The sequence below is a fragment of the Ursus maritimus genome, unplaced genomic scaffold (assembly GCF_017311325.1).
Source record: "Ursus maritimus isolate PB19 unplaced genomic scaffold, ASM1731132v1 scaffold_10, whole genome shotgun sequence".
NCBI classification, from domain to species: domain Eukaryota; kingdom Metazoa; phylum Chordata; class Mammalia; order Carnivora; family Ursidae; genus Ursus; species Ursus maritimus.
In genome coordinates, this window is record NW_024423344.1 from 10,410,656 (window position 1) to 10,426,628 (window position 15,973).

The following is a 15,973-nucleotide window of genomic DNA, read 5'->3' on the forward strand; positions in this document are numbered from 1 at the left end:
TTCTATTCTTAGTTATATTACCCAAAAGAATCGAAAACATTCATCCATAAAAAGATCTGTACAAGAATATTTATAACTTCATTCATAATAGCCCCAAACCAGAAATAACTCCAATGTCCATCAAAAAAGGAATAAACTGTGGTATAATCATACCAAGAATAAACTACCAACACATGTAACCATATGGATGAATCTCAAAACACTATGATGAGTGAAAGCAACGACACACAAGAGTACACATGTTACGATTCCATTTATATGAAGTTTAATAACAGGTAAAACCAATCTATGGTGATAAAAATCAGGGAAGGTAATACCTATTGGGGGTTTGAATTAACCAGTAGGAGGCACACAGACACTTCCTGGGGTGACAGAAATATCCTACATCTTGAGTAGGGTATTGATTAAACAGGAGTATTCATCTGTCAAAACTCACCAAATTACACACTTAAGATTTAAACATTTAATTCCATGTAAATTTTATCTCAATACAAAAAGAGAAAATCCATTTATGACAATTTCAAGTCATCAATTGGATGAAGTTACATTTTTCAAAGCAGCATATTTTTAAGAAAATCCCAAGAGAACTTTATTTTTAATCACTTAAGATTTAATGAGGACTTATGGGACACCTGGGTGGCTCAGACAGTTAAGGGGCTGCCTTTGGCTCAGGTCATGATCCTAAAGTCCTGGAATCAAGGCTCCTTGCTCAGCAGGGAGCCTGCTTCTCCCTCTGCCTGCCCCTCGCCACTCCCCCTGCTTGTGCTCACTCTCTCTCTCTTATTTAAAAAAAAAAAAAAAAGATTTAATGAAAACTTAAAATTTAGAAGTAAAACTTTAGATATTCTATCAAATTTATTAACATGAATACTGCTCTGAATGTAAGACCTGCTCTGAAATGTAAGGAACTTCAACAGAGTACTACTGTGGCCTCTCTTCCCATCTACTACAAATTGTTTTTGTGATGCTATAAACTTTAAGCAGAAGGGCAAAGGATTAAAGACTTAAAGAAATAGAAAAAGGTAAAAGGCAGTTAAAAAACATATATATATATATAGTAAAAGGAAGGCATCATACCTGTTGGGAGAGGTATATATATCCTTTTTTCTAATCTCCTTCTCAAAGCTTCATCAATGTCCCATGGGAAATTAGTAGCGGCCAATACCATAACCATTTTGGAAGGATCATCATTCTCTAAAGCTCCTCCAACTCCTATACACAACAAGGGGAAAAGAAGGGTTTTTTTGGTGTTTTTTTTTACGGTCCTTTATTCTCTCATTCAACTAACATTTCTAAACATCAGCCAGAGGCTTTGTCATAGGCTCAATGACGAAAATCACGCAGTCCTTCTGACCTCTGTATGGTGGCAGAACCAGACACATCAACAGATAACTATAAAACCAGGAGGTGATAGAATTTATATCATCTATTACAGGATTTTAACCCAATAAGAAAACCCTTTTTTTTTTCCTGTAAGAAAACGAGTGTATAGCTGCTCTGAAAAGAAAAGGCATGGGAGATTATGCTGTTTTATTCCTTTTTTAAATCATTAAGTCCCTCAAAAAAATGTTATTTTAGTTGTTAATCTAATTTGTTTTCTCAAGAAGGAAGAACAGAAGGTTCATTTTGCTAATGTACTAGCATGCAATATGGAGGATATACTGCAATAATTTTATCCTTCAAACTTCTAAGGGGCTTGGAAAAAATAAACAAAAAATCTGAGAATGAACCTAATAATCAGTCACTACTGAAAATATCATTTCTTTTTATACCAAACCAAATATATGTACCTTGAGTCTACTTTTTCACAATTAAAGTTTTAGAATAAAAAGGTTCAGGTTACACAATGGAAACTCTAGAAAATGAGCAGTTAAAAAAAAAAACCCATCACAAACTCACAAACTTTATTGCTCAGAGTTTCTAGTTGTGGCGTGGCATAATGAAGTAGTGAATTTAAAGCAACCCAGTTCAATATGGTGTTTTCTTAATAAATTATTACTAAACTCCTGTTTCAATCATTATCACAAAGAATCAAGCTATCCAACTAATAATCAACAGTAGGCACAAACACCCCTTGATGAAATTCAGCTAAATTTATATTCAGTGATATTTTTAAAACATCTAATGTGTTTCTCCTCTAGATCTCTCCCCAAAAACATAACATAGTCGCTTTTTCTCTCATACTTTAGCAGAAATTAGAATGATGAACTCACGGAGGGCAGGGACTCATACTACAGTTTTATGCATCCTTACAGTGCCTGGCACTGTATTTAAAACACACTGTAAGTATTCAGTGAGTATCCACACTTGCTGTAGAACCATAGCTGTTTTGAAACAACACATTCTAGATTTTTTTTTGTTAACACATTTTACATTTGCCACACAACTACCAGAGTAGTAAGCCTCTAAAGGCAGCTCTGGCCACCACTCTCTTCCTTCATTGCCATTTCTCTGTCTGAATAACTTCCACCAAAGCTTCAAAGCCCAACTCGGCTATTCCATTCCATGACTACCTTAGTCTGGGTGGTATCTCTCCTACTGGGTTTTCACCACACCCAGAGTTTAGTTCTACCACACAATTTAAAATGTATTGTTAAGTTGCCTGCTTCCCAACTAGATCAGTGGTTCTACTTTTGGGTTTCATGATTTGTTTATGCTCTTAAAAATTACTGAGCTCCCAAGAGCTTTTGTGTATATGGAATACATCTATCAATATTTACCATTAGAAATTAAAACTGAGAATTTTTTAAAATATTAATTCATTTTAAAGTAACAATAAATCTATTATTTGTTAATATAAATAACATTTTATGAAAAATAACTATGACTTTCAAAACCAAAAAAAAATTTAGTAAGAAGAGTGGCATTTTCTTACATTTTTGTAAATCTCTTTAATATCTGACTTAACAGAGAACAGCTGGATTCTCCTGTCTGCTGCTGCTTTCCATCTATTATGACATCCCAAATGTCTTGTAGCCTCTGAAACACTCCACTGTATTCTCATGAGAGAATGAGAGTGAAAAAGGGCAAATAATGTCTTGATATTATCATGAAAATGGTTTAGCCTTCGCAGACCTTTTAAAGGGGTCTTAAAGACCCCTGGGGCCCTGGACCACATCTCTGGAACCTCTGCAGTCCTAGTAAAGCTCTTACCCGCCATGACCTTCCTTTTCTTTGTAACCTCAGAACCTGAAATGGCCTGTGATTCATAACACGCATGCAGTTAAATGCTATCTGAGTGCATGAACAAACTGAACACGTGGGTGGATGAACAAATGATTACAAATAAATTCAGGCTGCCTTCCAGTCCATTCACTGAGAATTTCCACAGTATGAATCTACCCAAAACCTGAAAAGGAAATATAACAGTTTGGGGACAGTAATTAAATATCAATTACCATCCATCTGAATGAGTAGTTCAGACTTGACTCTGCGACTTGCCTCATGTTCATCAGAGGTTCCTCTTCGACTACAGATAGAATCTATCTCATCGATGAAGATCGTGGTGGGCGCATAAAATCTAGCCTTCGTGAAAAACATTTTAAAGAAACCATTCAATGAGCTCATAAAATAATCTGAATTTTTTAATGCCATTTCCTCCTCCTAAAACAATTGTTAAAAAAGGAGCAAAACTTTCTCACTGCTTTATTGCCACCACTTGGCTGACAGAGATTAAATCATTTATATCAGAAAATGGAAATTTATTAAAAATAAAAGTTAGATGGTTGGTGAAGGTGGGTGACAGATACATGGGGATTCGTAGTACTATTATTTCTACTTTTGTGTTTGAAAATTTCCATAATATAAATCTTTTTGAAGATAAATCATCAATCTTCATCTTCAAATATATATTCTTAAATAACTACTGCAAGTCCCTTACGAAAAAAGAACAAACTTTAACAACAGATCAATTTCTGATTTTTAAAATATATACTAAAATATACTCTGCTCAACCAGCTCATTAAAAATCCAGAAATATCAAACCACACACATTTCCAAAGTGTCTTCCACCCTCACTGGATAGGATACCAAAGGGCCTTCCCTTCCCTCAGAGAGGAAGATACACTGAAGACATATCAACTACTCCACAAAACCCACCACCCCTTACCTTACTCATGTGTCAGGAGGAACTGTTCAACTACAACTCTATTTGCTCTTTTAAAAACAGATCCCCTAGGTGAATGGATGTAAAAGGGATATCATTTGCCTACACAAACAGTACTTTGAAATCTGAATATATCAGCACTCACCATTTCAAACAACAGACGGACTAACTTCTCAGATTCACCTCTATATTTAGATGTCAGTGTAGAAGAGGAAACATTGAAGAATGTTGTGCCACATTCAGTGGCAACAGCTTTAGCTAGCATAGTCTTACCAGTGCCTGGGGGTCCAACCATCAGTACACCCTGAAATTTCAAAAGCTGTATTAAATGTTTTATCAGATTAAAATGCATTCTTAGAAAATACCATCCGCTACTGATGTACATAAAAATTTTCCCATCAAAAGAGAAGCTCAACTGTCACAGTAAAATCACAGTGTATTTGATATAAGTATCATTTCATAGATTTAAAAAAATGACTGATTTCACAAAATGTCTCAAATCAGATGTACTTAAAGATGGGCTAACAAAAGGCCCAGACAATAAGAAATCTTCTGATACACTGAGAAAGAACCTACCCAATTTTCTTAAACCTGGAAGAAGATAAAAATGTATGGTCTTGAGCATGGCTTCAGAGAGAGTGCTCTGTTTAAACATAATGAAAAGAAGACATTTTCTACCACATCTAGAAGAATTATTTAACCCTTGCTCTCCTAAGGGACAAAACCTGTCTTCCACAAAACATAATGCACAGTTTTTAATCAAAAGTAGAGATCCACTTATTAGTTAATAAGGTAACTAAAATCCAGTGGCAATTCAAGTGTAATCAATTTAGCTAGCATTTTTTCAGCTTCATGTGCTAGACAATTAATAGTTTATATAAAATAGTGTTACTGATGAAAGAGCCACTAAATATAAACTAAAAACTAAATTTTAGTTACTTCTCACCCTTGAAAACAAACAACTCTTATGTAAAAAAAAAAAAAATCAATAAGGAGTAAAAATTCTTCAAGAACACCAATCCTCTAGTGTTAAAGACTACTGGATATTCAAACACTCAGTATTTTCTTCTTCCAATGGGAGTTTAGATTCATAGTTAACACTGTATTTCTTTTGTATATTAGCTGGTGATCTTTAAAAGAATTCTGTCCCCTTTATTAATCTAGCTTAATAAGCTCTGGGGATTTAAACTTTGAAAACTACGCACACATAAAGTTTCACAAATTCAGATACTGTCCAAACCCTTTTCTAGTGTGAAAATTAATGAAAGGAAAACTCCTTTAAAATAGAGCTGTGAGGCCAGAAGGGGGAGCTCTCATGCCCTACGACTCTTAGTCCATTGCCGACCCAACTGAAAGAGACCTGCCTTTAAAGTCTATGCTACATTAGCTACTTTACCACCGCAGCAGGAAGAAGAAAGGTTTTTCTCCCCCCCTGGCAACAATGACAGAGTGTCCAAACCAATGAGAGGGTATCAAAACCCAGCCAATGAAAAACCATTATACTTTTAACCTCACACTTTACTCTAATAGACTTTTTCTTTATTACAGGCCTCCCAATTTCCCCTTTCCTCTATAAAAAGAGTGTTCTCCTTTGATCTCCAGACTTGCCTATGGTTCTGCCATAGCTTTCATGTCCCAAATTGCGATTCTCTATTTCCAAATAAATGCATTTTTTGCAGATAAAATAACTGACAGCTTTATTTTTAAGGTTAACATGAGCTACAGAATTCTGGAACCCAGAAAGAGGATTTGAAACACTACTTTTATAAAAAATTTTTTGCTTTCCAAGGAGCTTATAACTGTGCATGAGATGGCTATTTTGAAAACTGTAAAAACAACTAATGGTATAAGCACAGCTATAGCAAAATTCATTATTTCTTTAATGTCCCCTTATCTTTCATGTGGCCACCTCCACTAGGAGTTAACTTCCAACATCAGTATCTGTATATAGATAAAATCACACAGTACAGTATTTATAAATTTCAGCTCCTCATGACATTACTCTTTCAATTATCTCCTCTATTTCTTGTATCTGCTTCTCTATTGGCTCCTTCCCTCAGTATATAAACATACTTAAATCTGTCCTGTTTAAAAAAAAAAAAAAATTCTTCACTTGACCCTATAAATCCTCTAGCTACAATCCACTTCCTCCCTTCTCAGCCAACCTTCTTAAAGAAATGGCTCGTGCTTACTATTTTTTATGAGCTACAATCTGACTTCTGCCTCCACTAATTCACTAAAACAACCTAATTTACTAATCCGATGGTCACTTTTCAACTTACATCTTCTTTCCTTCTCCCTGACCTCTGATGGTGCTGATACCTGATGTTCATTCCCTTCTTCCTGAAATGCGTTCTCCCCAGGTTAGTTCTAGGACGCTGTTCTTTCCTGACGCTCCTTCTACTCATGACTCTCTTTAGTGCCTTTCCTCCTCCTCTGCTCTCCACATTCTCAAAGCAATTCCAAGCTTCTTGCTCTTTTTCCTTTATAGACCTCCTTGAACAATCTCATCCACACCCATATTATTACAATTTTAATTTAAGTTCAAACTTTATCCTAAGGTCCAGACCTCTATTTCCAATTACTTGCTGAGTATTTACCTAAACATATTTTGTTTCCATTTAAACCTGCTCATCTTCTCAATTTCCAGTATCCATTCACAGTGTGCGCCCTGTATAATAAAGAATTTGGCTGGTCTTTTTCCCCAGTTCCTGGAAGGTAGACTATAAATCCTTGGAATTTTCAAAGTGACAGGAGTGTTTTTGTTGTTCAGTTGAACTGTGAAATTTTATGCTAAGGTGACTCATGGTGGGCCCCTGTATAATTTATGCTAATGAGATGATTCACGATGGTGGCTGGCCTTGCCAGAAACACCAATCCTGGGATTAGAGGGCTGGGACCTTGAGCCATATGATATCAACTAGACCTAGAGAAAGAAGGGAGACTGGAGACTTGAGACACATGGGCAATGATTCAATCAATCGTAACTATGTAATGAAACCCCAATAAAAACCCTGGAGACTGGAGCTTGAGTGAGCTTCCCTGTTGGCAATACTCTACATTGTCACACATTCGTGTGCTAGGAGGGCAAAGCATCCCGATTCTATGGGGCAGAAAACAACAGAAGCTTCACTTTCAGCATCCTTGCAGATCTTGCCCTATGCATTCTTCCTTTGGCTAGTTCTGATTTGCCTCCTTTTGCTATGATAAAACTGTAATTGTAAATACAATGCATTCTTAAGTTCTGTGAGCCATTCTAGAAAATTACCAAACCTAAGGGGGTAGTAAGAACCCCCAAATTTATAGTCAGCTGGCCAGAAGTGAGGGTGATCTGGGGATGCCCAAGTTTGCACTTGGCATGAGGACAGTCCCATGGAAAAGCGCCTTCAGGGGTGCCTGGGTGGCTCAGCCGTTAAGCATCTGCCTTCGGCTCAGGTCATGATCCCAGGGTCCTGGAATCAAGCCCTGCATCGGGCTCCCTGCTCGACGGGAAGCCTGCTTCTCCCTCTCACACTCCCCTTGCTTGTGTTCCCTCTCTCGCTGTCTCTCTCTGTCAAATAAATAAAACCTTTAAAAAAAAAAAAAAAAAGTGCCTTCAACCTGTGAGGTTTAGCCCAATTTGGGGTTGCTGGTGTCAGAAATAATTGCACTTTCCTTCAATTCAAGCCTGGAATCTGGGAGTCATACAACTTGTCCCTCTCCCTATAAACAGTCAGAATGTTATCATTTACCTTTTAAACACCTCTCACAAATCCACCCATTTTTCACTAGCCAAATAACAAATGCCTTTGTTCAGGTCCTCCTTGTTCAGCTTGACTATTACAACAGCCTCCTCGTCAGATTCCTCATCTATATTTATCTATGCCCATCTCCAGTCCATCCGTCACACTGCTGGCCAAGGTGATCTTTCTACATGTGCAAATCACCTTCCCAGTAAAGACTTACAAGGTGCTCATGATAGATGGGCTATACCTACCATGCCTGCTGTCTTAAAACTCCCTTAAATACCTATTTTAAGACTTTTTTCTCTCTAAGTATTGTTTTAAAAGTTATAATAAAGAGGGAATGTATGGTAATGTTACCAAAATTAGGTAAATCTACACCAGTCTATTAAAGTTTTTAAGTTGTAGAAGACAATCAAAATGCCAGGAGTATCCCAAGCTATCTGTGTAAATATACAATCTCTCCTCCTCTTTACCTTCCGGCACGTCAAAAGAGGAAGAATACTGAGAATCTTCCCAGCTAATTCTGAAGGGCAAAGTAAGATCATGGTTTTATTTCACTCTACCGATCAGATTAAAGGAAACCTTTGCCTATGACTAAGACCAAAAAGCTCCAGGCAGCCATTGTTAGAAGGGTGTTTTAATATGCTAAAATAAAAACAACGGACTTGGGAACTAGTCCTGAGCAGGCTTTTTACTCTAAAGTGGAAGGCATGTCTGAGAATAATACCAAGCCTAAATGAAGTGATCAAAACAATTAATTAGTGAGAAATATACCAACTTTCAGAAAGGTATTTATTTGATCAAATACTTATTCTTTAAGACTATCTACTACTTAACTTGTTTGTTAACTTATTTACAGAAACAGACAACTAGAAAATTCTTAAAGCTAATCCCTAGCCCAGCAAACCTGAGGGGAGTGATTTAACTAAAGACTAGTTTCAAGGCTCTGTTCCTCTGAGAGGCAACATACCTCAATTACAAATTCAAATCCAGGTATTTAGGGTATACACAAACCTCCTCCAACCTTTACTAACCTGGTTAATAAACGCATAAAGAAAGCACAATGCTGTCCTTCATTATCATGCAAACATCATTTTTATACCTATTTTATTTTAATAAATACTCACCTTCCATGGCCTTCTAATCCCTTTGAAAAAGTCAGGCATCCACATTGGAAGAACAACAGCTTCCCTTAGCAACTTCTTAGCTTCTTCCAGATCCGCTATGTCATCCCTTTGCAAAAGCAGCAAAGTTTCATGTTTATTCATGGATACCTTTGACTTATGGTCAATACTAATTTTTAAAATTTTTTATTTATGAAATTATTATATTAAGAATACTACTTTAATTAATACTGCATAAAATGATCAATGAAAACATACTGCCGTTATTAATTAGGACTTTTTTTTAAAAGATTTTATTTACTTATTATTTGTCAGAGAGAGAGCACAAGCAGGGAGAGCGGCAGGCAGAGCAGACAGAAGGAGAAGCAGGCTCCCCACTGAGCAAGGAGCCTGATGTGCAACTGGATCCCAGGACCCCAGGATCATGACCTAAGCTGAACGCAGATGCTTAACTGAGCCACCCAGGCATCCCTAATTAGAACATGTTATTCAATTAACAACCTTTGTCAGTTATGTCAACAACAACTTAACATGTAAAATGTCTTGGTTAGATTTGGAAAGAACTGTCCTGTCAATTCTACACATGCATTTATTACGGATGAAGTCATAGTCATGGATAATAAGAAAAGATTGACACCAGGCCAACCAATAACTTGTTTTCTCTGCTGCTTTAATTCAAGAACTTAAAAGACTTACCAATGAATGCTGGGATTCCTGGATACAATGTCTCTCTCAAGCGCTTCCACCAGATCCTTATCATACCCGGCACCATCAAATTTAGGAATTTCACCATCGCTTGCACCATCTTGCATATTCTTCCTTCCCTGGAGACAGGTATAAAAAAAGTACTGGTCAATAAAAAGATACTTTAATTAACATCACTGAGCTTTCAAAATATTATAATGTAATCATTTTAAAGTAATTTTTCATTATTTTCAGATAATGTTTTCTGATTACCCAAACGCCATCCTCCTGTGTTTATTTCATCAGAAACAGATGAATTGGCTAACTTTATTACACACTTCTGCACATTTACATCCTTGGGGGTACAGTTTCAAGTAAGTCTAAAATGATCCTTGCTAGATACTTCTGAATTTGTGGATGTGGGGAATTTCCACCACCACCAAACAATATACAGAATATTAATGCAGAGGAAGAAACAACATTAATTTACTGAGAACCTACTATATGACAATAAATCTCACATACATTATCTCACTTAATACTCACAACAAGGTATGTATCATTATCCTTATTTTTACAAATAAGGAACTGGGACTCAGGTGAAGTACCTTAATCAAGTTCATAACTATTAAATGTCAGAGTAGAGATTTTAATGCAGCTCTTCCTGACTCCCCGAACCTCTGCCCTTTGCACAACATCAGACCATCTCATGCCTGAGTTGCTTAAAGCTTAAGAGCTTTACAAACTATGAATCCTCCAAAGCCAAGAAAGAGGTTGCAGATGAGGAAAGCCTTGGGACTCTGAACTGCATTTTGCATAGCCTTTTCCCTCTTACTCTAAGCACCTCCCAGGATTCAGGGTTTCTTCCCAGTAAAGTCCTTGGACCACATCACAAAGTCACTGTAATGATAATGGTAAAAGGACCTTTTTAAATAGTATTATTAAGACCACTAAAGCAATATACTTTACCCCAAATTCTTTATTTAATAATATGGTGGCTTTAAAAAAGAATTACATGCTCTGGTTTCTATGGGGTTCTGCCAAGATTTACTCAGCTTTGAAGAGCTTTAAATGAAATGCGCTCAGTTGCTTGAGATAGTTCAACCACTGGAACTACTTCAGGGGACAGAGCCAAATACCTCCCTAGAGCTTCAGCCCCACAGTTACTGTCTAATACAAAAATGAAAGGAAAGGGGCGCCTGGGTAGCGCAGTCGTTAAGCGTCTGCCTTCGGCTCAGGGCGTGATCCCGGCATTATGGGATCGAGCCCCACATCAGGCTCCTCCGCTATGAGCCTGCTTCTTCCTCTCCCACTCCCCCTGCTTGTGTTCCCTCTCTCGCTGGCTGTCTCTCTGTCACATAAATAAATAAAATCTTTAAAAAAAAAAAAAAGGAAAGGAAAAGTAGTCAGAAAAATGGGTGAATTTCCTAAGCTTAAATCTGAAGAGAGAACAGAAGAACCTCTCCTACCACACTTCATCTGAGATTAACCATAGGCTTGATCATAAGTGCTGACAGGGGACTAAATGGCTCCCCTTGGGCAAATGCTTGAGTTCATTAAGCCACTAGGTAGATGACCAAACAGCACTCTTGGTGACCTGACCCAAAAAATGAATAATTTACTGTTTCTGGGTAGCACAGTGACAATATTAAGCTAAATTTTCAGAAAGATTCTTGTATCTCAGATGATAGATACAAATATTGACACTATGAAAAAGAGTACATTTCTGGCATACCTAACACAACAAACATAATATCTACAAATTTAAAATAAGCTCAGCCTGGAATCACGCTTTATAATACAGGTAGGACAAGGCTACAAAGTCACATTCAAACAAATCACTGGAAATTCTCTGTAATCATTTTAAAAATTCTAGAAATAAATCAACTAAAGAATGCAACAGAAACCAATATATCTGGGACTTAACATGACATGCTATGGCACTGTAATTTGAGACTTACTAAAAAATTATTAAAAAATGTAAGTAGACATCCATTTTAATATGAATGCCAAAGTGGTGGGGAAGACATGATAAACACTGCCAAGGGAAAGAAAAAGCTGTACACTTACCTCACAGTAGTAAGAATCAGAGGATTTAAGAATAATTATGTGAGCATCTGTCTAATACATTTCATTGTGCATTAGGTTTTATCAGTGAATGAAAATATACTATCTGCCCTCATTGAGCATCTAGTCTTGTAGGGGAAACAAGTAACAAGTAAACAAAACAAAAACACACCTAATCATAAACTATGAAATGCTATGAAAAAAACTGAGTGCTCCATGTGACTAAGAGGTACTGAACAAATAAAACAGATTAGAGAGACAGGCAGAGGCCAGCTCACCTAGGACCATATAAGCCACATGGAGGAGTTTGGATTTTATTCTAAATGCACTGGGAAATTTTTGAAATGTGTTAAATAGGGAATGACAGGATCTGATTTATATTTTTAAATGATCCTTCTGCCTACTGTGTGGATGAAGGATGGGGTAAAGGGAGAAGTAGAAACAGGGAAAGAAAAGCCTGCATTACGGTACTCAAGGTCAAGCCTTTCAATTCACAAAAAAGGAAATGTAGGTGTAAGCCAGTCAAATGACTTGCCCTACAATCCAAAGTTTATCAAAGGTAGAGATGAGATTTGAATACAAATTAAGTAGTCCAAAAAAGATTCTAGGAACTCTTCTAAGTCAAAATGGTGAGGTTGTTAAAAGCAAATTTAGATAAATTAAAAATAAATAATTTGGTGACATTGGGAAATCAACAAAATGGGTGACCATTATCCTTCATAACAAATACTCAGATAAACTGGAATAGGGATATTAAATATAAGTAAGTGTGGTTTCGGTTAATGACCTAGATTAACTGGAATTCCTAAAAAGAGACATCGTTTTCAAGTAATAAAGATAACCTCACCCAAGATATTATTACCTGAACAGTTTCTAATAATAATAATAATAGCTGCAATAGCACTGAAATCATCTTAGAAATCTTTGCTTAGATCTTCACATTAATTGACAAAGGTCAACATTAGCAAGAATTTGATTTTTAGCATGAAGTCTGACAGACCTTTTTCCTCATTAAAGAAAATATTTTAGCATCTTTTTACTAACATCTAAATTACCCTTATCAAGGAAAGGTTTGTTAATGATCTTTCATTAGTATTGGCTAATCATTCCACGTGAAAAAAATGAGGCTAAAATTAGTGACTAACCCAATATTATCTAAAGTCAATTAATGACACAAGTTGGCCTAAGGCACAAATAATCGTTTTTACATTTTATTACATGTCTTCTCACATTGGCAGATTAAGTGAAAGACAGTCAGTTACTAGCTCTGGGTCTTGCATTTCAAGTGACAAGTGAATTGCACCTAGAGAGGAATATCCAGGGTAACGAAGGATTCAAAAACCACATCATACAGAGGAGGGTCAGGGACACTAGAGACATTTAAGCTGAAGAAGAAAACACTAATGGAGCCACATGACCAACTTACCTATTTACTTCTATTTCCTCTATATTATTCCTAAAGAAAGAACCAGGACCAATAGAAAGTAACAAAAGATACAAATTTCAGATCAGCAAAACAATTTTCTAACAATGAGCTCTAACAAAGGGATCATTGCTCTTGTTAGGTTGTGAGCTCCCAACATCAGAATTACTAGCTAATTAGTAAAAAAAAAAAAAAAAAAAAAAAAAAAAAAAAAAAAAAACCACTGGCCCACAGTCACAGGGATGTCCAAGCTCATCTCAACTCTGAGCTCAGCGACATCTCGACAGCTCGCTGGTAGCTTGAAATGGGTCACAGAAGTATTTATATCACAGAAATCAGCTGATGCCACAAAACAGGGCTTGATTTATTGTTTTGTAAATGGTCTAGACTTAAGAAAACAATGGGGAAAATGTTAATAATACAGATGAAACTTAAAAGTATGCCATTTCTGCAGCTGTTACATTGTAATAGCACAAAAATTAAGGAAATATTTTTCCAGTATTTGAAAACTATTAACTGCTTCATCAAAGCTGCTCAAATAATTGATGAATGAGTGAAGTACCAACATGCATTTCTACTGTTTTACTTTCATCTTACTCAGTAATGGAAAAAAAATACCAACCAACACTCGTGTAAGAACTACATTTTTATTCAATTAATTTCAACCATAGGTTGGGCTACAGATGTAAGAGCCGAACAAAAGTCAGCGAAGGCATTCTGTGAGAGTCCATTGGCTCTACGGAATTTACAGTAAAGAGTACTATGTATTTAATTATTTGTAAATTATGTGCTATACATCCTTTTTATCAGTCAGACTTATAATAATGTATGAACGCGTAGACACACACTTTTTTCAGAAAACTAGTTATTGAACATTTACCAATACACAAAATAATAAATTCATTTGCAATGACTACTATATATTAATATATAATTATGATTAAGTTTTTTATATAGATTCATAGAACTAAATATTTTTCTTCAAAATAACAGTGTCCTTACTATCACTAAAGCATTCTGACTTTTCTATTCTATTCTCTTTTTTTTTTTTAAGCTGGTTGCAATGCACAAAACTAATTTTAAAAACCAACAACACTGGGGACTACTATATCTCTGAGGAGGCTTCCAATACAAGGTACTCATTTTCCAATTAGCATTCAAAGGCCGTGGGTATCTATCAGTTCCACCTAAACTTCCTCAAACCCTATCACAGCCTTCAGTGAATTTTAAGGACACTAGTATTCTAATGGGCATTTGAGTGCTCACGTTAATCATAACTCAACCAAGTACACTTTTCAAATTCTAATAAACTTTGCATGAGTTTGTTTTTCTAAATTGTTGTCCCTTTTGTGTCCAAAGTGACTCAGAAAACATCTTTTATCTTCAAACAACTGTAGAGTGTTTTTTAAATAAAGGGCTTACTTTCCAGTGACATTCTGAGTACTTACATGTCAATGAAAGAATAAGATTTAGAAAATTATTTGGAACTTTTTAAGAGACAATCTGCAATCTTCAGAAAAATCTGACATTCAACAAATGCTGCCTCATTGCTTTGTTCTCTGCTTACGAATCACATTTAAAAATCAACGTTTATTTAATTGTTCTGGGACTCCTTTCAAATCCAATCCATATTTTTAATCTAGTTTGGTAGGGATAACTACATAATACGAAAAAATCCTAAAATAAAGAAGAAAAAGATCTGTGACTTCACAAATTCCATTCCAAGCTCCATTCCTTCCTCTCTGACCTTGGACTAGGTACTTCAGCTCTCTACCTCGGTTTCTTCATTTATAAGATGACCACCTACTTCATGGGATTGCTCCCTGAATTACTGCCTAATCACTCTGAATGACGCCTAGCAGGGAAGCATCCAATAAACCATGAGCAAGATTATTCTCTTGTGGTACGGGAAATTGAGGTAAAGACTAAAAGTTCCCCACCCGGTTCTAAAAGTTTACCTAAAAATTACTAGCAGAGTGAGGGTTGAACTTCATGCCCTACTTCATGCTCTAAAATGCAAACCAAGGTTAATTGACAAAAATGAAGAACAAGGGAAGAAACAAAGATAACACATAAGACAGAGATTTTTAAGTATCTATTCAGATGGTTTTTGATAATGGTGGAAAAGCAGTTCAATTTCACCAGCAGGAATGATTAATTCATTCATTAATTAGTGCCCCCTCACGAATCCCAACAAGTATCAAAAATGGAATCACTTACTGTTTTTGGTAATAATAGCTCTGACAAATTATAAAAAATAACTAGAATCTATCTTTGAATCTATCTCATGAATAGAAACACTCAAAAAACACCAGTTTTATTTTACCACAGATCAAATATGCACAAGGCCTGGGAAGGTGGCCTGTGCAGAGTCCTGATCTGACTGAAATTATACATGGTAAAAATATTCAAACATAGCATCGAATTTTAAAGGATAACAACTTGCTATTAGTGATAAGTTATATTTTCATTATAAATTCATGGCATCAACATGAGGACATACCCTGAACCTCTAGCTAGGAAAACTTAAAACTTCTTGGTGGCAATTCAATAATAGTCATCATTCATGTATGATGTTACAATGGAAACAGGAAATGCTATCACTAAAAATCTAATTTTGTCTTTTCACTGAAATTAAGGCTAAAAGATGGGCTGGATAATCCTGGCTGGCTCCCTTCTCTGTAAGATTATCTAAAATCCATTTTAAGGGCATTACAGAATTTCCACCCAGTACTATGTTCATTTACCCATCAATTTCCCAGATAAAGTAAATATACATAGTGAACCCCGACCAAGGAAAATTCTCTCATTAAGAGGAAAAAAATCTATATCTTTATAAGTCTTT

General features: G+C 36.0%; 1 protein-coding gene across 4 annotated transcripts in view; it reads right to left on the minus strand.

The window, feature by feature from the left end:
* The window catches only part of KATNAL1 (katanin catalytic subunit A1 like 1), a 77,730-nt gene that overhangs the window by 21,391 nt on the left and 40,366 nt on the right, over positions 1–15,973 (minus strand). For all 4 annotated transcript variants that reach the window (XM_040621907.1, XM_008692192.2, XM_008692193.2 and 1 more), the window contains exons 5-9: positions 9,651–9,778; positions 8,958–9,063; positions 4,251–4,409; positions 3,399–3,525; positions 1,078–1,212 (exon numbers count right to left, since the gene is read on the minus strand). In XM_040621907.1, the coding sequence (XP_040477841.1) occupies positions 1,078–1,212; positions 3,399–3,525; positions 4,251–4,409; positions 8,958–9,063; positions 9,651–9,778 (655 nt within the window). The remainder of the gene's footprint in view (positions 1–1,077; positions 1,213–3,398; positions 3,526–4,250; positions 4,410–8,957; positions 9,064–9,650; positions 9,779–15,973) is intronic.